Source organism: Haplochromis burtoni, unplaced genomic scaffold (genome assembly GCF_018398535.1).
Source record: "Haplochromis burtoni strain Fernald_Lab_line unplaced genomic scaffold, NCSU_Asbu1 Contig_1688, whole genome shotgun sequence".
Classification (NCBI taxonomy): domain Eukaryota; kingdom Metazoa; phylum Chordata; class Actinopteri; order Cichliformes; family Cichlidae; genus Haplochromis; species Haplochromis burtoni.
Window position 1 is genome coordinate 1 of NW_024584049.1, and position 21,656 is coordinate 21,656.

The window sequence follows — 21,656 nt, forward strand, 5'->3', positions numbered from 1 at the left end:
TAAATGTTAAATCTAAATGTTATATATAAATCTAAATGTTAAATGTTAAATCTAAGTTTACAAACGGCGCCCCATATATTTGCAACAGTATTTGCACGTTTGACACGATCACACCATCCCCTGCCAATGTGCAGCCTCGGGTATTTTTAAGTAATGCATAAACCGCGTGGCCTCAGATTACGTGGATGCACAAAGATTGACCGGGCGTCGGTGACGCCACGGGAGGGAGTGGTCTGCGAGGGAAGACCGCACCTCCGGGTCTCCGCCAATCCGAGAGAAAGCCGGCTTCCCCTTAAGCAGATGGTCGTTGATATATAGCTTGAAGGCGCAGCTGAGCTGATGCAACACTGAACGGAGATAACACGAACGTCACGTCAGCATCCCATTCTCAAAAAGACGCAAATCGCAGAGGAGCTTTCTTTCTGTGTGTGGCTGTGTTAACTGCAGATTATCTGGTGAGTGCACCGATCCCGATATTTGATTTCTTTTACATTTAAGAACCCGGCCGTTTTTTAATTAGTCCTCTTTTCTAGGGAAATTTAAAATTTAATTTTAGGGAAATTATGCGCAATTTATCAATTCGTGCTTCCACTCTTTTTTTTTTCTTTTTTTAAATCACGTGTGTTTAACCTTTCTATCCCGATCAAACCATCTCTCTCTCGCTCTCTCTCTTTTTTTTTTTTAAACCAAAGCAAAGTCCTCTTCTGAAGTGCAGCCGGTTGCTAAGTCACAATGACGTGCTGAGCTCAGACAGAGAAAATATTTAGGATCTAAAATAGTGGTTGCTCTCATTCAGAATTTCGTCCACCAGCAGCAGTTTTGCCTTCGTGGAAAAGCAGCTGCACATTGGAGGGTATGGAGATCAGTTACGCTGACGTTAAGGAATTAAACGATCGGCATGTCCCATAGAAAGGAGTCTTGGCGAGCTGCCCATATTAAACAGGGGGCTTATATGATGAGTACCTTAAACGATGTTGGCTCAATATTGAACAGCACATGCTCTCAGAAGGGGATAGGCCACAAGCATGATGGAGCGGGAGAGCGTGCTTTTGTGCAAAAGTAATGTTTTCATGCTTAATCCGTGATCTCTGTTATTAATAATTTTATGGTTCAATATATATTTGTAAGAAAATGAAGGCAAACAAAATGAAAGCACATTCCGACTCTGAGTCCATGCCACCCTGATCTTGGCACCGTTTTCCAAGGCTACTGTATGCCGCTGTACGCCCTCTGTCCTTGATTGGCTCTCGTTGAAGGCAGGGCAGTACATATATACTCCAAAGTAACTCCGTTCATTCTTTTACTAGGAAGCTCTTTGAACCCTCGGTAAGTCTTTTCTGAAGTGATGCGTTGCGTAAAAGTCTAGACGTCCCGTAATGAACGACAAATTTAGTTTAATTGCGCTATTTTTGCATGAAGTAGTAGCTCAGTATGCTTAATTTTCTGCAGTTCTGTACCTTTCTAAAGATATGTGGTGTTCGTGTTTTATAATGTTTTTAGATAGATAGAGTTAGAGTCATGTTGCGTTAAAGTTTTGCTCAACTTTGACTGTTTTGGTGTTTTTATGCGCTTTGATTCTTCCATTGCGCTCATTTTCTCTGCATCATGTCATTAGCATGTCATTTGTTGCAATCCACGTGTTTTCGCTTTTGGTATGTTTTCTCTCATCTCAGTGTTTTCAGATGCGTTTGATCAATCTGCCCTTTAAGGGAATTAAAATAAAAAGTTTCCGAGTGCCACTTTTGTCGTTTAAAACTTGTTTGTCCACCTCTCGGAGCTTGAGGCTTGGAAATGAGCCGAAAACCTCATGACAAAAATGTTGCGAAGTGAGGCCACCAAATGATGCCAGAGTCTAATTAAATATAAATGCAAATTGGCTTCCATTAGATTTGTAGAGCTCTACTAGACTTCTTTTTTTCATTGGAATTTACCAACCAAAGTGTCACCTAAAAGTAAACAGACACATTGTTCCCTTCCTCCAGGTACCAACATGCCTGTCGTGAGGATCTTCAGCAAGGTGGCCAAGCAGGCGTTACTCAGTACCCCAGGCTGTGGCTGCCAGCCCTTAACGGTGGCTGTACGCAACATCAGCTTCTCCCCTCGACAGGTGACCTCTGATGCCAGCTTCCATTCTGTGTCCTTCTCAGAAACAGACCACCCCAAGGTGCTCATCACAGGTATGTACGAAGCATCAGGTTTTGGTCTTTTGCAGCCATGCAGTTTAGTCTAATGCTTTAACAAAAAAAGGCCGTTTTAAAATGCACGAGGGTTAGAAAATATGCTGTTCTGGGACTTTGAGATCAGCGGGGTTTCTGACAAGTTTGGCAATGAGAGCTGAGAGGGATGCCATTAAAAAATAAAACGTGGGCGTCCAGTGCTGTGACCTTTTTTTCTTATGGCCACTCTCCTCCTGAGGTACTTCAGTCTCCATGGAAACTAAGCGCTGGTACTTATTAGCTGCTGCGCATCTGATTTGTGTATGGTGTCCTCAGATCACTCATAATATTTCCACCTCCCTCCAACCTTTGCAGGTGGCCTGGGACAGCTCGGTGTAGGCCTGGCCAAATTGTTGAGGTAAGGATTTTAATTTGTCCGAATATAATAAATGACAAGTTTTGTGTTGATTAGTAATTGTAACACTGCAGTTAAACAGTTTATTATAAGGCAAACTTTGTAACATTGGTTCCTTCGCAGGAAGAGGTACGGAAAGAACAACGTCATTCTATCTGACATCCGGAAACCTCAAAACAGCGTTTTCCACAGTGGTGAGTATACTCATATGCTATATAAAAATGTATACAGTTCAGATACACAAAAGATACTATATTAGCGGTGTTTAATGATTACGTTGCATAGCATATACAAGTACATACAAGACATTTTTTGCCCTTTTCTTTAACTTTCTCTCTCTATAAGTCCAGGTGTTATTGAAAAAGCCATGTCCAACTGTAATATTTGTAGAGTGTGCAGACAGTCTTTTTTTTTCAGAATGATGATCCTCTTTTGGGTGTTTTGCTGACTAATGCCAGCCTTACAAAAAAAAGTCAGGGATTTGGCAATACAGGTTGTTACGCTTTTGAAATAAATCACAGCATATTGTGTCAGACTGAAATGGACACATTTGAATAGTAAAGTGTCTGCAAATAAAGCCTCTTGCTTTAATATTGATTTATCCTTTATGCTTTAAGTTGCGTCATGGTTTCCTTTCCCTGTGTGTGTGTGTGTGTGTGTGGGGGGGGTGTTAATAAATTTCTCTAAATCAACATTTGAATTGAAACTTCTTAAGTTACTTTGCTAACATTTAGTAATGATCAGAAGTTGCTTATGAACATGGAGAACATACAAATTCCGAAGTGTCCTATTGGCAGCCTGTACTGAAGGCTAGGGAGCATCCTTGACAAACAAGCGCAGTCACAGTGAAGGTGAAACAAAACTCTTTACAATGCTTATCCATCTGTCGCCATCAGGCCCCTTCATCTACTCAGACATCCTGGACTACAAGAACCTGCGGGAAATTGTGGTGAACAACCGCATCACTTGGCTGGTTCACTACAGCGCCCTCCTCAGTGCTGTTGGAGAGGCTAACGTGGCCTTGGCACGCTCTGTTAACATCACCGGTAAGTGAATTTGTAACCAATCTGTCTCATGTGGGCATAAAGATGTAGGATGATGCTCTTGTTTTTCATGGGGCACTTGCTGAGTGTTTAGCTGTCTGTTTTTCAGGGCTTCACAACATCCTGGACATTGCAGCAGAGCACGGCTTGCGTCTCTTTGTCCCCAGCACCATTGGTGCCTTTGGTCCCACATCCCCCCGCAACCCTACGCCAGATCTGTGTGTGCAGAGACCCCGCACTATCTACGGTGTTTCCAAAGTACATGCTGAGTTGATGGGAGAGGTGAGAGCTCAGAGTTTAATCTAAACTCTTAATGGGCAAACTTGATATCAAAACCATAGAATGTCCTGAAAACTGATGATCCTCAGTGCATGTGCCTGTTTTTTTTGTTTTTTTTCTTTTGTTTTCATCTATCATCAATTGATGACTGTTAAATCTAAGTTCATCTGAGAAGCTGCTTGTTCTAAATAGCGGAGTTCTTTCTGTTCTTTAACAGTACTACCACCACCGTTATGGGCTGGACTTCCGCTGTCTACGCTATCCTGGAATCATCTCTGCTGATTCCATGCCCGGTGGTGGCACAACAGGTAGGGTGTTTTCAGACTACAGATAAGGTTACACTTTTAACGGTTGCTTATTCCTGTGCTGCTATCAAGTGTCAACTTTGTTATGCAACTGATCTATTTCAGAGTGTTGTTATAACTTGTTGCATTTTTTTTTTCATGCCAGCGCATAACTTGATCCGGTGTCTCCATATTTCCACTTGTTTGCTCAGCCACCACACCCAAATCCTCTTATCACTTAGATTTTTTATTACAGTTTAGCTTTTCATAATTGCATGTTCCTCAAATATTTTACTTGGAATACTTTGATTCTGCTGCATTTGTTATTTTCTTGTAACAAATGTACTTTCTTTAAGTGCATAACAGAGTTTAGATTTTTCAGCATTTCTGTAACAAGGCTCTTTTTTGTTTTGTTTTTTTCTGTTCCCCCCACCCCCCCATCTCTGACCAGACTACGCCGTCCAGATTTTCCACGACGCAATCAAAACTGGCAAGTTTGAGTGCAACCTGAGACCTGACACACGGCTGCCCATGATGTACATCGACGACTGCCTGCGTGCCACACTGGAGGTGATGGAAGCACCGGCTGAGACACTAAGCATGAGGACGTACAACATCAACGCCATGAGCTTCACCCCCGAGGAACTGGCCCAGGAACTCCAGAAGCAGATGCCTGAGCTGGAGGTCACATATGAGGTTGACCCTGTACGACAGGCAATTGGTAAGCAAGGCTTTGATTTCTTAAAGGAGAAACTTCTCATTAATCTTTGATATTTTTTGATGGTGAAAATCCTATAAGATACACTGACGCATGCTTTAAATCTGTTCCTTTTCAGCTGACAGCTGGCCGATGAACTTTGATGACTCCAACGCACGAAATGACTGGGCCTGGAAACACGATTATGATCTCCCAGAACTCGTTCAGACGATGCTCAACTTCTTTGGCTCAGAAACACGCATGGCTCGTTTTAACTGAGGCAACGCGGCATCAATCGTAGTATTTTTTTTTTAAAAATGTTTTTTTTGTACATAATGTAAAACACTGACCAAAGAGAACAGAGAAACATGGCCTGTAAGTCATCATCATCCTCTCACTTCTCTGTGTAACATCAGCAGGGTCCTTCTTGCTTGCCACCGACCGGGCTTGTCTCAAATGTAATGGTCAATGAGGACTAGAAGATCCTCACCCCCATCCCTGGAATCTAGTCTCTCCACCTCTGCTTTGCTCTCTTTTATCCCTTTTCTGTTTAGAGATTTGGGTGAGGGGCAGTCAATGAGTTGAATTGGTGTCAACATTATCAATCTGAAGCTGCGTTTAGATGAAACAAAGGGTAACTTGCATGCTGAAGAATTGTGCAAATTTTTGCAATATTTTTTGATGAATCTAGTTAACAAATGGGGAATGTTGCATTGTACAACTGAAAGCAATTCTGTTTTTCTTTTGAAAACCCAAATGGTAAGGGTTTTTTTTTTATTATTATTTATTTTATTTTATTTTTTTTCCTGCTAAGTTTCCATAATCTGGGAATTTTAGGCCTAAAGCTTTGGGGCCAAACTCAAGCAAGAGGTATACTCGTACACGAGGTGTATCCTTTGTTGCACTTTAGACAGTTGGATCTTAAAACCTCTCACAAATAAAGGAGCCTAATCACCTACAGGGATGAATACCTGATACATTGTATCCATTTTTTTTTTTCAAGCAGTGTGGTGCAGGGATTCTTAAGAATTGTTTTTTCTTTGTATTCCATGACAAATTATTTATTCTGTTGGTGTTTTAATATGCGGGAGCACTTCTTAGCACTCTCTTTTTCTTTTATTTCCACATGTTGCTGTCCATGTTTGTTACTTCATTTTTAACATTAGGTCTTTGATTATTTTCACATGAAAGAGAAATGAGAGTTTAGAGGAGACTGTATTTGTGTAAAAGGAACTCTGAAGATTGTCTTCTATGTGAATGTCTTAGCAGGTTTTGCCTGTTCATTCAAACAGCAAGCTTTGACAATAAAAAGAGAAATTGCATAACTGTGAGTCCTTTTCCAGTAATTTTCTACACCTTTTATTTAACCATCAGTTTGTTGACCTGTAGTGAGTTCAAAACCCGGGCTCGAGGAGGGCAGCTTGCCATACCAAAAACGTTTGTACAGACTGTTCTCCCACAGAAAAAGGAAGTGTGAACACATCAGTCCTGAGAACACAACTCTTTCCTTCTCTGTAAAGAATGTTAGAGCTGTTACGTTTTAAAGGAATTCATTTGCATTTGTTTTAAAGCAGATCAGTGATCTCTAGCACACATATTGGGCTGTGAGCTGTGCATGTTGTTGATCAGAACTTGGATAATTTAGTTACTGGCAGCAGAGTTAAGTGTGCTATAGTATGCATTTACTGGCCTTAATGGTTGCTCAAAGCTTAACCTGTTGATAGATGTCGAACTGACAATCAGATTACAGTCAAATATGTTCTTTACTGATCTGAATATAAAGATTACATAGTGGAAATGTCAAAACTTCGAGTAACTTCTCGGCAACTGTATCTTGCTTCCAAGAAGCCAGACTTTCTTGTTCTTGTTTTTAAAGAGGTTTTGATCAACAGTTCTCCAGCTTTCTGAAGGTCTTTCAAAGCTTTTCTTTGGACACTGGCTGCTTTCTCACTCATTTTTAGTCAAGTCCTTGTACCTCACCATTTTCAGAGGAATGTTGTTTTTGTTTAAGCCACTTAACACTGACCTATAAATTATTAAGACATAAAAAAGGCACATATCTCAAAGCAAGAACCAATGTAATGTCTACACATAACTAGCACTAGCAGCCAGTCAAAAAACACAATTTGTTCCCACTTCTTTAACTGAATCTAATATAAAACATTTTGACAGGAATTAAATTGTATTTTTTTTCACCAAATAGGTGTTTAATAACAAAGAGGCACTAGCTGAAACCCTAGTATATCTCAGCATGGTGTGCAGTGTGCCTTTAAGAATTTAAGGAAACTGGACAAATGAAGGACAAAATTAGAAAAAGCATCACCAGCAGATGAACAGTATCTGAAAAATTGTATATTTAATATTCCTTTAGCTGATTCTATGAAAAACTCTACCAATGCAGTAAATGCATACCATATAGAAAAACACACCATGGAACACTATCAGTCATGGATTGGCCTCCCCAAAGCCCAGACCTCAACATTATTGAAGCAATGTTGGATCATCTTGACAGAACAAATTTTTATCTCAAACAGTAATGCAGTCTGAAATTTGAGACACACCAAACTACTTCTCTGCTTGATTATTTGAGAGAAATTGAAATTAATTAGCAACCAAAAACTTGTAAAATGCAAAACATTGACCCAGTTTGCATAGTCAATGATGTTCTCCCACAGAAGAATAAGAAAGAGGAAATAAACCTCCCAAAGAAAAGTGTCCTCCTCATCAATAAACCAGAGCTGCTGGATTTTCCTTACAAACGGGATCATAAACTGTAACCCTGAGGACAGCAATGTCCTCCACACATTCAACAGCCTGTCTCATATTTCTCTGTGTCAGTACTGCTGTAGCTGTTCCAGGTGACCTCGCTTTGCTTTGTTTGCAGTTTGTGCTTCACGAGAAAGAGCACAGACGGGGAGTTTATGTCAGTGAAGTGAAAGAAGGGGCGCTGCCTTTTATCTTACTCTCATGAGCTCTCATCACTAATGATCACCTGTTCAGTCTTAATATCTGTCGGCAAAACTGCAGGTATACCTCCAAGCTGAGAGGTTTCTTATTTTTTATTTGAAAATCTCAACAAACTATCGGGGAAGCTTTTAAAACTGTGGGATTTCAAACTAGTCCCACCTCCACCTTACCTTGTACAAATCCTTTTAAAATGGGAGTTTTATGTGATTTCTACTCTCCTGAATAACACCCGGTGTGCTTGCAGTCTTGTGCTTTATGGGCTTGAAAATAAAAATCAATATTTGCACCATTTTCACTCTCTGTTGTTGTGAATTAAAAGCAAAGCTTATTGTGGACTAAAAAGACAAACAAAAAAGCTACGTAAAACCTGTAGGATTCGCAGCTAACTTACACTCGTGTGCAGGCATGCACTACAGAGGCATACAACAGTTTGGTCTGGCTGCAGGTTAAGTTCTCAGAGGCAGTCTTCTCCCAGAGAAACTCAGCTATGGATGACTGTATCTGAATGCGAGTGAACATGTCTGTGACAAGGAGGAGGGGCATTAAAGGGTAGTGCAGGAAACAGAGAGGCTCTCTTGTTTTTACTACTTCTGTTCCCCTTCTTGTAAGTGGAACTCAGCCTCTTATGTAAGACATCTCCCTGGGCGCTGCCTTCCACCAGCCAGTCAGAGAGCTTCTCTTGTTGCTCGGTCCCCGCTGCTCTGGTCGTCATCGTGTAAAGAGATTCTCACAGTGTTCAGGAGATTATGTTACACTGGCGCAGTCAGCCGAAGACACCACAGCCTCTGTTCCACAGCCAGCTGTTAGTCTACATGGAGGCTTGTTGCCATGGGGATGCAGGCCAAGGCACTCTCTAAACACCACCAGCACCAAGGACCCAAGACCACAAGCCTTCGCATAACACCCTCCGCCATCAGCAGAAAACAGTAGAGGCCTTTGCTGTACGGTATAGGCCTCCCTATGAGTGCGATCACTGAGGCTTCTCAGCTCTGTGAAACCATTACACAGTTACACACAGGCATGGGTGAAGGAAGCATTCATAAAAATAAAAAAAAACATTTATTTACACTACAGGAGTTTGCAGAAAGCGCTTCATCCCATAGGGCAATTAAGAATATGAAATATTGTTGGTTACAAATCTCTCAATGTATTTTTCACTGGTTCAGTCGTCTGGAACTGGGCTATATTTACAGCTGTCGTAAAATCAATTTTTACTGCGGGGTTATGTTCCCCTTGATGCACTGCGTGGTTAAACTATCTCTAAATTTAGCTCCACGTTTTTAATTTGATGATGTTTAGACCTGATCTGACCTTTTCACCTCAAGTACACGGTGTGCACATGCTTAGAAAAGCACTTTTAGCATTTTATATAACCCGCTTCATCGCTGTAACACGCAAAGCACTCTTTCAAGATTCATGAAAAAATGAATGATGATTGATTAAGTGTAGGTTCTGCTGTCTTGTGAGTTAAGATGAGCACACTTTTTGCTCCTGATCCTTTCATGGCTTTGGTTACGCAACCTAATTCCCTGCTTGAGGTGTTAACCCCAGCCACAGTTCAGGTCAGATTATATGTTCCCTTGATAGAGTTTTGACCGTTAGAAACCCCAAGTGATACCTGACACTGGACCAGCAGATAAAATGAGAGTCGCTCCTTCTAATCTGAGTAAATCTGTGCTTTCAGGACTAGACTCTGTGGCATACAAACATGTCGGTGTACAGTGTAGGCTGGGTTTCACCTTTATGCCAGCCTATTTACAGAGTCTATGTAGCAGTTAGTGACATATTTATTCTGGGCTGTCAGACAAGCTTCAGTCTTTGGCACAGAAAACATGGAAACCAAAACTGTTCAGTTTGAGTGATCATCTTAGTGACTTAAACTGTTAGCAGTCGGACGTACCGCCCACGGGACATTGGATGGTTTAGGGGACTAATAGGACTGCTAAGGGGTTAAAACACAATGAATGAACAAAACAGCTGCATATCAGACAATAATCAACATGTGAAATCTTCATTTGGAATCACTGTTCAAGAATTCAATTGAAAAGTAAATGGCTTAGTAGTAACAACTCCTGCTCTTGCTCTTTCTACACAAACAAATGTGAAGGTGACCCAGGATAACATATCAAGAATAAGAGTTTTACTCTTCAGGTTTTCTTCTAAGAAGTCTGATAAATATTCCCAGAAAGCTTCTACAAACACTTACTCCATCCTAACACTTTTGCCTGCAAAGCTAGGACCCTGCAATGTACTGCTGCAACAATATTAGGTGTCTGTGTTTGTGTAAAATGATCTCTGAAGTTTGTTTTCTGTGCTTGAAAGCCTCAGTAGGCTCTGCCTGTTCTTTTGCACAATTAAAACTTTCTACACCTTTTATTTAATCATTGGTTTGTTGACCTCCAGCAAATTCAAGACTCGCACACCACAGGAGAAAGCTGTTGTGCTCGGGCTTGAGGAGGGCAGCTTGCCATGCCAAAAACTTTTGTACAGACTGTTCTCTTAGTTACAGATAAAGCGAGTGTGACAACATCAACCCTGAGAAAACAACTCTTTCCTGCTTGTTAAACAATATTAGAGCTGTTATGTTTTAAAGGAATCAATTTGCTAATTTGCATATACTTTAAAGCAGATCAGTGATCTCTAACAAACATATTGAGCCATGTGCGCTTGGATTTTTTAAGGTTGCTATCAGCAGGTGAAATACATGATAATATCCCTTCATTCAGTAAAGCTTAAAATGCTGAGAGATGCAAAATCAAAAATCCCAGTACCTTAAAATATGCTCATACTAATCTGAATATCGAGATTATTTAGAGTAAATGTCACAAATCTACAGCACTGTACAAAGTCTTGAGTCAACCCTCATTCCTTTACATTTTGTTTCCAAGGAGCCAGATTTTTGTGACTTGTTTTAATGGGTATTGAGCAATTTTAAGTCATATCTTTATGCATTTTGTTACCAGCAGCATGTCAAAAAATGCACAAAACCCCAGCAAAGACCTAACACAGGACCCATAGGAGCCATCTGAACCTTGATCCATCTAATGTTCACTGAAGCATCATCAGAAATTGTTTCAGTGGAAGGGTGGCTGTCTAGAAGTCATTCTTAATGATGGTAAACAGGGAGAAACGGCTGTAGGAGGAGGTCATGAAAGAGGTCCAATACTGAGTGTCTACAGCCATATGAAAAACATGGTGGAGACTCTGTCATGGGTTGGGGCTGCAATTCAATCAGTGTTGTTGGAGATTTCGTCAAAACTGATGCAGCTGTGAGTGTTGAAATGTCAGATTTTGATCTACCATGCTCTACTAAGCTTAATTTTTTAGCATGCCAATGATCAAAGTGAAAGTCACTATTAAAGAGTCCACCACTGCATCTGTTGATACTATTGCTGTGTCTTTATTTAGGTTTGTGCTAAGTTACATAAGCATGACTACAGTATTTTGTGTGAACTTCAGTTGGCCCATGTGCATTTACTGTTTATTCTGCTGCGAGTAAAGCCGCCGAATTCAAGGCAGCTAGCAGGCTTCTTTTTCAGAGTTCAAGTGCTTCTTCTTTTAGTGAGAGACCTTTCAACAGGATTTCTAAAGGTGAAAAGTGATATCGGGCATTAAGTGAGAGAGGAGAGATGATTCAGGTTTGCTTCCTTGCTCCCATGAGTTAAGCAACTTTAACAAAACAAAAAGAAAAACAGACAACAATCTTTCCACAGCAGGTCTGCACTGAGATTTCCTTAAACATTTGATATTTTTATAGTTCTTCTGGTTCACAAATCCTCTTTATATAAAAACCTCTTTAAATGTGTTGCTGCATAGTCAAAGGTCATTTTGTCAAATGCACCTGTGATATTGTTTTCTCTGCTGCATGTATGGGAAGGAAATTAGGCAGTGCTTTGTTTGACCTGGGCACAGAATAGTTTGGGTGGAACTTGACTGAAAGATCTGGGAGCTGATATCAGCTGAATTGGATCACTGCACATACATTGGCCAAGTGGTCTTGTGATGTGTGCTGGAATATAAACTGTTTGTATTAATTAATTTCTGCTATGATGTCACTTACACCACCAACCCATTTTAGTTTTGTGTCTAACAATTATTGTCTATAGGTGGGCTCTACATGTATTTGTATATTTAGCATTATAGCAGTGTTAAATTCAGAAACCCAGAATAACTCTGATTGGCTGTTTAAACACGCGTGAGCTGCCACGTGCAGCAAACTGTCCTGACCAATGACTGACTGTTTGGCTGTAGCGCCCTCTGTCTGCGAAAAATATTCACCTGTAACGTTAACAAATAAAGTAAAGATAATATGACACGATAAAATAATATAAAAATTCATATAGTATAGTGTCATTCATAATGAATGAGGCACACAACATTTGCTTCCGTGAGGCGATATTCACCTCCGATACCGCCGTAGTCGTGTATTTTGCGCAGGCATATTTTGAGAACACTATTGGACCTTCGTCAAGCTGTTAAAGGACCTCAGGATGTCCATGCTCGCTGAGCGTATGTATACTTGTTTCACTTTTTTTAAATATATATTTATTTTTTCTGACGTCGCATGATGCTACGTTTAGGTGGTTATTTTCGCACCCCCGGTCTACAAAATATGTCACATAGTTTCCTCCTGAAAACGCTCATTAGTTTGTAGAATTGTGTATTAAAGTATTCCGGTAGTTAGCATTAGCATTTTTAACAGCTGTCTGTGGACACGTGTTTTTTCTTTTGACTGCTTCCTAATGACAGTAACTCACTCATTTGTAGTTAGGTTTTGATCTGGGGATGCAGAAGTTTATTAAAACATGCACTCTGTTAACTCTTTAATCGTAAGTTGTGGCAGAAAGCTCGCTGGAAGCATGGTTGGAGTGTAAAACTTCAATTGTGATCTCTCATAACTGTCAGGTTAGCTCCTGTCATGAACACACGCATAATGCATCCCGTCTTTGTTTTTATCGGTGTTAATCATATGTGCGTTGGCTCCATAAACCCAGTGTCAGTCAGGCGTATAGACCACTTAAAGTAGGAGACGATGTGACTGACTTGTTCTGGTTTCCTGTTATGTAACACTGTTGCTGCTGTTGTATGTTCAGCTCGTAGGAAGCATAAGTGGTCTGTCGACCCCAGGAACAGCGCCTGGAGTAATGATGACTCCAAATTTGGCCAGAAGATGCTTGAGCGAATGGGGTGGTCCAAGGGAAAGGTAAGTAATGAAAGCGGTTAATATTGTTTTTTTGGGGTTTTTTTTCCTCAGAGACTGTACATTGGAAGACCTGGTGAGCATGTCTCATGTCTCTCTCTCTCTCCCCCCCCCCCCCCCCCCCTTTTTTTTCTTTTTCTTTTTCTTTTTCCTTTTCCTTTTCCTTTTCAAATCTGAATTAAGGGTCTGGGGAGGAGTGAGCAAGGCTCAACTGACCATATCAAAGTGAAAGTTAAAAATGACAGCTATGGGCTTGGAGCAAATGCCAGCTGTGAGGTAAGCAAACGTTTAAAGCCCAGTTTCACGTTTGAATCAAATGAAGGCTTTTAAAAAGTCACATCTGTGTTGACCCTAACTACGTCATTTTGTTTTGCATGGTGTAATTTGAGATTTTTCGACTTTTACAAATCCTCATTAATTATTTAAGTTGTCATTTTAACCTGTCGTTTTTTAGTCACATTGTGTTGCCGTGTATGATTTTTCCACAGGATAAGTGGATTGCTCACCAAGATGATTTTAATGAGCTGCTTGCTCAACTGAACAGCTGCCATGGTCAAAACGGCAGCAGTGGTATGTACACGAAGCCTTTATCAACTTTATACAACTAAATTTCTGAGCTGTGGGACTAATAAAGGCGATCATATCTTAATAAGACAAACTAATGAAAACTAATGAAGGCTGTTTGTCTTGTGTCATAGCACAACATAGCAGCATGTCAAGTATACGATGATATCCTGGATGGCCAGGATATAGTGACTTCCTACATGTTCATAATTATATTTGGTTAGTTTTATAGTTCATTCTGCCATTGATCAACTATGTAGAGTACTATGCAAAAGTCTTGAGTCATATATTTTACTAGGAAAATGGGAAATAGATGCATTCATTTATTGAAATGTTCAAACATGCATGGAAATACAGTATAAAATTCAACAACAGAGTTTATAGAATTCTGACTTTTAAAGTCAATATTTAGTATGACCACCTTTATTGTTCAACTCGCTTGAGCTGTTTTCTTGTCATTTCTTTAAAATCCTCCAGAAATCCTTTAGAACTATTGGTCAAGAGCACTTGATTATAAGACGGTGTGGCTCCTTGGAAGCAAAATGTAAAGAAATTAGGAATGGTTCAAGAGTTCTGCACAGTACTGAATGTTATATTGTAAAGCATGTAGTGTTGGTGCATGCTGGTGTTAAAAGAAATGCAAAACAAACTCATTCAATAGTAACATTTCCAAAACAAGTGAAAACTTTTATCTGTTATCAAGCAACACAAAACTGCAAAAAAACAAAAAAGATCTTTTTTGATCAATCAGCCCGTTGGACAGTAGAGGGTGCTACAGTGCAACATTTAGTTACTTAAAGGCAAGGCTATATTCACAGTAACCATTATCCTCAGTGCTGACAAAAACATGTTTGCACTACCGGATGATGATACTAAATAACATTCTTCTAATTTTCTAACTCAATCTGGGTCATATTTCAACTTTTATCTTCAATTTTCTTCTTCTGTAGAAACTCCACCAGATGAGCAGAAAGGCTTCAGTTTGGAAGAAAAATCCAAGACATCCAAAAAGAGGGTCCACTACATGAAATTCACTAAAGGTGGGTTTATCATGAGGCGGCAATGGAACGAGATGAACAGGAATAAATGTGCTAAGATATACGATGCTAAACACAGTTTTCTTGCTCTCTGCAGCAATTACCTGTCAAACTATATCCTATTTAAAAAAAACAATTAAAAAGTCAGCCAGGAGGCCTGATTATATTCTTAACACAGCAGAAAGTTAGAAATGCATTGAGGATAATTAGTTCATTCTAACTGCAAGCAAAAATAATCCCCCCTGCTTTCTTATTTTGATGCCAATATACACCTGCATACCATCTACTCAGGGAGACGGACAGACAACCTCTTTGACCCTCGTTAAGCTTTGTGCTCGTCTCAGACCACAGGATCTGATCAGAGCTCCGTCAGCCTGTCCTGGGTCAGCTGGCCTGGTGTGAGCACTAGGGGAGGTTATTTATAACTCTCCCCTCTCCTTTCATTGCTCTTTTACACGTCAGGAAGTTAAGATTTGCTGGTCAAGGCCAGAACACTGATAGGCGTAAGGAGGACTTTTGTGTTCTGGACCAAAATGGGTAACTGCTAGCCCATATTTTACTGCTGAGTCGCTGCATTTGGGCTTGCAGCATAGTTTCACGATCACACACCTACCTTCTTTGGTGAAATGATGAAACTGTGTGTTATTTTGTACTTGGATTATGTAGCTGATACAGATACTATTTTTGTTTTGTATGTTAGTGCACTCATTGATTGTAAGCATGTCTAAATAATCAATAATTATTTGTCACTAGCTTAAAATCTACCTCATCAAGTCAGCATGCTCTGCAAAAACAAAATACCTCAACTTTTGCCTCACCTGGAAGAGCCTTCTACACTTTACGTCATTCAATAGCAGCTTCCTGCTTCCTGTTTGGGGCATCTGGCATCTCCATTTACTGGCCCCCCAAAAACAACAACCTCCCGTGACCTATTAGATGACCCATCCTGATAAAACACTGCCTCAGTCTCTCCCCCAGACCCTCTTGCCCTGTTTTTGTAGTCTTAATTTAGCAGGAGCCAAAAACGGACCCTTTTTTTTTTTTTTTTTGCGTGAGTGTTTCCTTACAGATGAGATTCACCTATACAAGAGACACGCAAAGCATAGAGCGTGGACATGGCGGGATGATGATGATGCTGATGCTCAGTTTTTCTTGGTTCACTACAGATCAGAGTTAGATGCTGAGTACTCGTACAGCCTTGTGTGAAGTTTAGTTTAGATTGAAACCTTTGTGACTCACCCAGAAGCACCTTTGGCTCATTCTGTTTCCGCCTGCTTCCTGATCGCTTTACATTGTTATATACAGCGCACTGCCTTTTTAACCACATCTGCTTTTGAAATGTGAAATATGGCCAACTGAGTTTCTTATAATATGTTATTAGGCCTCATGAGTGTACAAGATAAAATTTAGTCCAATGTGGTTCTGGACAGTTATTTTATAAAACTGTGCTGAAGCTTAGATTTAATTTGAGTAGGTTTACATCAACATCTGTATGGGAGAGGATGACTGTTAACACATAATTGGAATCGCACTGAGATGTCAAACTCATTTTACATCATGGGCCACATACAGTGAAGGTCCCCTCTCTGTAAGTGTAGAGAAATTTAACTACATGTGTAATAAAGGAGAAACCATCATTGAAGGAAAAAGAAGAAAAATGCTGTCAGCACGAGTCTTTGTGCTTAAATTGTAAGAATTAAATGTGTAAAAGACAGAAATCCACAACTCTGTTAGTTTGGTGTAGTTTGAATAGCCATGGGTGAGGTCCTCCACATGTTTTTTTTTTTTTTAAACTGTCCAGTGGACCGGAGCCTTTGTTGAGCTTGTTTGACTGCTCTGGACATTTTTTTAAATCTCCGATTTATCGTAGTGTGTCTTGTGTGCAAGTTCCATTGGCATAAATGCATGCCCCGGCCGTCTCTATAGTGGTCTCTGTTGTTGAAAATTTAAGTTTAATTTTGTCTCATTAGTCTGAACTGTTTCACACCAGTTTCTTGTTAAATGTGTCTTCTACATGTTTCTAGTGAACCTGCTGAAATGCTACTCTTATTCCCACCAGATGTTTATAAAATTTCAGAGGAAACTAAAGAGAAAATTTGCAGTTCATTGCATTTGGCATGTTGAGAGGGAAACCGTTTAGGGGGATTGCAGGTGCAATTATTGTAGTTGGACTCTTGAAGGAGAGTGCAGCTCTGTTGACCGTAGACCTTCAACTGTCTTTGGGAATATAACACCGTTTTAACATGTTGCTATACAAAGAGGTGGCAACCGTTGTCACGCAACAATAAAGGAGGCTGGTATTTCATGTTTGACTGTACGCAACTTATAATTTAATTGGAAACTTGAGACTCCCAGTTCTCTGGTCTGATAGGCGTTTATGTTCAGTGCACTTTGAACTAGAGAACTGTCATTTTTGACCTTTTTAAATTGAGAACATATTTATTGTTCTCTCTAAGTGGCAGGTGACAGTATTTTATGTATTGGGCACCTCCTCTTGACAGATCATCATTTTGTTTTCAGTTTATGGCGCAGATTAAAACCAAAGAGTTACCTGGCAACATATAACCTGTCACGGCTGTTTGCAAGTTTCCACCGACCGCTCTCCTCTCTGTGAAGCTGTTGCCAAGTTGAGGCTTGGATTTAGAGTTGTTAAGCTTGTTACATGAGAGGTTGAAAAGATCAGGTAATAGCTCTGTCATTGACTGTCAGCCTTTTTGTGATAGTTTCTCTGGTTGAATATTCCAACCTCATTTGAGCCATTAATTTTATTCTAAGATTGGACTACTTTTAGCTTGGTTTAGAGCAGTTATGCTTGTGAATTGTTTAAGTCAGGGGTGTCAAACATAAAGCCCAGGAGCCAGAATTGGCCTGGCAAAGCCTAGATTCCAGACCATTGGACAGCTTTGGAAAATATGAAAGAGGGCATAAATTTTGGACTTTTATCTCTATTTTCATAAGTTTGTCTTACCTACAAAGACCTCCCTCATGGGCATTCAAACGATACCAAAGTATTAAGTAACAGATAAACAACTAAATAACCAAAAAAAAGGATCTTTTCTGTTATTTTCTGGCCCTCAGGGTGAAATAAGTTTGACATCCTTGGTTTTTTTTTTTTTTTTTTTTCTTTTAAATGACATCAGAAACAGCAGTATGCGACATTACGTGATGGCAGAGCTTCAGTTCATCCTTTGTCTTTTTTTTTTTTTTTTTAAGAAATAGGACAGGGGGAATGAATGAGAGAAAGAGGGGGAGAGAAAGAAAGAAAACCAAAGGGGAGAAGAGACGGTGAGAAGGGGGGGGGAAAAAAAAAAACCACCACTTCTTGGTTCCCTTTATTGGGGAAAAAAAAACAACAAAAAAACAACAAAAAAAAACAAACAGAGGAGACAGCAAACAACAAAGAGCAACATAATAATAGAGAAAACAAAGCACCATCACAATAAACTAGCTAGTCATAGATATCAATAGTTACTGAATAATAAACGATATTGTGCAGCACGCAAGATAGACAGCGCACAGTGTGCTTTGAGGCAGCAGCCAAGAAAGCTTTAGTCCGCGTCTGTGAATACCCATGTGTACACCTGTGTGCATACCTGTGTGGATCAGCATGCTTGCATTCCAAAGGTTTCTCCATGTAATGATCTGCTAGGGAGTGTGGGGGGGCCACAGCCCCGTCCTCCAGGGTGTGAAGCGGGTATGGAGGAGATCAAAACTCCAGACATCCAGAGGCCCCCAGAACACAAGAGACCACGGAAGACCAACAGAGGGGCAGCCCCTCTGTTGGACATCCTTGGTTTAAACCATTTATCTGCAACTATTGGCCCACCATTTCAAAACACTGGTGCACTCCATTTAACAGCTATTGATTCCATTTAGTCACTAATTGATTATGCCTTTGAAAAAACTCCTAGATAAAGATTCAGTTACTTATAACTATTATAACAGCTTATCTGCACTTTCCAACAAACGGATCTAATAGTTTATCCGTACTCTTATCTAATGCTTGTTAGCCATAATTAAACATTTTTCCATTATGATCATTATTTCAATCATCTATGTTTTCTTTTTGGCTCTCAGTTTGTACTGCTTAACTTTTTTTGTACTCACATTTTGATTCAAAAGCAAGTTTAACTTAAAATTCTTCCCGGGTCTTCCCCTCTCACTTCTGCCGAATTGCCCCATTCTTGAGAATTGGCTTGGCTTGGTCTATAACCAGTCACTGAGCTCAGTGCATTCCTGCAGTACTGCTGTAAAAACATTGTGGCCACAGCATCATCAGTACCTCTCCCTTTTAGTGCAGGTCTCCTCCCGACTCTCCCTTTCTTTTTTTCCTTTTTTTTTTTTTTAAAAATATTGATATCCTGTTCATGCTGGCTCTCTCTCTGCCAGCGCTGAGGATTGATGGCCTTTGTTTGTGGGGAAAGGCACCAAAATCTCCACTGCTTAGGTCCAGGGCCCACAGCATAAACCAGTAACCCAGTTTTAATTGCTACCTCCATCTATCACCTGTCAGGGCAGCAAGGGTGGTTGATGCGGAATTTAACTACAGCTCTCCATCGGCTACTCTGTGTTGGCTTCGTTCCAGCTTTTGGGCTTTTAATTAAACATGTTTTTGCATCACGGCCAAAGTGAATTGATGGAGCCTAACAGACCGTGTGAATTGCATGTATATATGCTGAGGACCTCCTGTTCTAATTTCACTGACAGTGTTTTCTGTTCACTGGAGCTTCTGTAAGTCTCTACTGATAATTGTCGTTTCATCTGTGACCTTGGAAACCGCAAACCTTTTCCACTGCATGTGGGCAGTACCCACGCTTCATCCCATTTAAGTGTATTCATCCAACTTTAAACGCATAGTGGGAAAAACTAGGATTTTTCTTTTTTTAATCAGAACGTTGTTATTTGCACTTTCACCTGAAAGCCTGACAATTCTGACAGGCACTTCCTCATCCAAACAGTAGAAGGGTCAAATTGGATATAATTTTTGTCTGACCGGAGTTCACTAGATGACAACCACCACAGCAAACACCCCCCCCACCCCACCCACCCCCACCGTCCTTTCCATTTATTTTACTTTTCATCGGACTTTCTTGGTTTTGCTGCTTAGACCTTGTATGTGCAGGGACTTTCAAAGCCAAGGGCAGGGGAGATAGAGGTTTAAAAGCAATAAATAACCGAATGTTATCAGAGCCCCGCTGAAGGAAGAGGATGCAGCTGCATGAACAGGACCCAGGCTTGAGACAAGCCACTGTGTGCTTCAGGAGTCTTTGAGGACCCGCTTGAAAAGGGGAATCCGGAGGCGTGGCGTAGCAGACCTTTTCGTCTAGTTTATTTTTCTTTACCGTTTTATCCCTGCAAAAAGAATACAGCCCCCCACCACCCCTACCCTGTTTCTTTTATTTACTCAGTGACCACCTTCTGCTCACCCCCAACACACAAACACACACAAAGGTACTCAGCTGCAATATTTAAAGGTTTGCCTGGAAAAAAGAGAAACAATAAACAATGTTCTTTAAGAAAAAAAAAGCGTGCATGTTGTTGAAAATGGGACTGTGAATCAATTTTTATCACCTTTTAATTCATAAGGTGGTCTTTTTATTCCGAGTCGCAGCACATAAGTTTTCCAGCCTGGTGTTAATGATTTGTACATATTCTTTTCTGCTTATTACTCTTTCAGGAAAGGATCTATCCAGTCGTAGTGAAACAGATCTTAACTGTATCTTTGGGAAGAGGGCTAAATCAGCAAAAGTCCAAGATCAGGTAAGAGATTACACCTATTTACATCATTCAGAATTAGAAAAAAAGTTGTTTTGAGACTTCAATATTATAATTTATAAAAACATTCTTTTTTATTTTTATTAATCAAATCCACTTAGTTTAACAAGTTAAAAACAAACTGTCCTTTGGCTTTGCACAAAAGCTTTGTAGATAGTAATTCTAATCCAGTGGGTGCGTTCCTAAAATATTAGTGCAAGGGCACAGGACTCTGATCTTCCTTAACCCCGTCAAAGTCAAGCGTGCAGTCCAGCAGGAGATGCCGCACCACTGGCCCAGCTGGCTTGCACTTATCTGTGTCTCCTTGGTAATTCCAAATGATTATTGGTTGCTGATTCTTCCTTCCATCGGTAACTCTGGTATCATCTGGTCCTTCTGCTTCTGCGGGGTACGGCTCCTTGAGCAGCCCGTGGCCCTAGATTAGCCGTGTCACAGCATGCAGCTTTAACACCTCTAACAGGCCACCGATGGCAGCAAGAGCGCCTAAATCCAGTTAAGGGATTTGCACTCTTACCCCCTACTCCTCTCCCTCGCACTCCTGCTTTGCTGTACTTCTGTCTCGAAGCGTCACATCAGCTAGTTAAGAGTGCCAGCGGGCATTATTAAAGGAACATCAAAATTGCAGTGAGGTGTGCAGAAATCTGAAATGATGACGCTTGCAAAAAAAAGTTTCTTTTTTGCTCTTGGCATTGGTGGGCCCATCACTTCAAACGTCACTTTGCCATTTGGCGTTATGGTAGGTCTCATGCTTTTGGAACATGGTTTACAGGCTCCTGCGGGTCAGAGTTGTATTTCGAATCCAGTAAGAACCTTTAGCTTACATATCAAAAACAAAATGTTATTTATGAAATTTGCCTGCATCATCTTTCTATTTATTTTTAAATAAGTTGTCAAGCTGTTTTAATCAGAAAATCAGCTCAAGTGTTTATCTGTGGAGGTATATGAAGCCGTACTTATTCAAACTCACATCAAAGATGTCATTTATTGAAATGAAAGACAGATGAGTGAATTATATAGTTAAAAATACATGTACATAAAAGATGCTATTAAAAATGATCTAAGCTGATTAATAGAACAGATTTACATGCACAGAAGAACTGGAAATTATTAAGCACCCACATAACTTGTACTTTTTATTATTTTATTATGAAAAAAATAACACATTTAAAAATGTGCAATAAAAACTTTTTTTTGTTGTTCTTAGAACTTTTACTGGCCCAGTAGAGGGCCAGAAGAACA

General features: G+C 40.2%; 2 protein-coding genes across 3 annotated transcripts; both read left to right on the forward strand.

Moving 5' to 3' along the window:
* The first annotated feature begins 284 nt into the window (after positions 1-284).
* LOC102299394 (L-threonine 3-dehydrogenase, mitochondrial) lies at positions 285-6,196 on the forward strand. Of its 2 annotated transcripts, none has more exons than XM_005952488.3 (9): positions 285-455; positions 1,983-2,177; positions 2,532-2,574; positions 2,695-2,765; positions 3,468-3,617; positions 3,724-3,896; positions 4,111-4,201; positions 4,629-4,898; positions 5,014-6,196. In XM_005952488.3, the coding sequence occupies exons 2-9, from the start codon at positions 1,991-1,993 to the stop codon at positions 5,151-5,153; spliced, it is 1,125 nt and encodes a 374-aa protein (XP_005952550.1). In that variant the 5' UTR covers positions 285-455; positions 1,983-1,990; the 3' UTR covers positions 5,154-6,196. The 2 variants fall into 2 exon arrangements, with proteins under 2 accessions (XP_005952550.1, XP_005952551.1); XM_005952489.3 differs by lacking the exon at positions 285-455 and adding an exon at positions 1,248-1,326.
* Positions 6,197-12,190: 5,994 nt separating this feature from the next.
* LOC102299901 (PIN2/TERF1-interacting telomerase inhibitor 1) lies at positions 12,191-20,402 on the forward strand (the record flags this gene model as incomplete). The annotated part of the gene is given in 6 exon segments (XM_005952490.3): positions 12,191-12,350; positions 12,935-13,044; positions 13,225-13,317; positions 13,530-13,611; positions 14,556-14,645; positions 20,320-20,402. Coding segments are annotated over 6 exon segments (477 nt in total), but the record flags the coding sequence as incomplete, so codon positions are not given.
* Between the last annotated feature and the right edge of the window lie 1,254 nt (positions 20,403-21,656).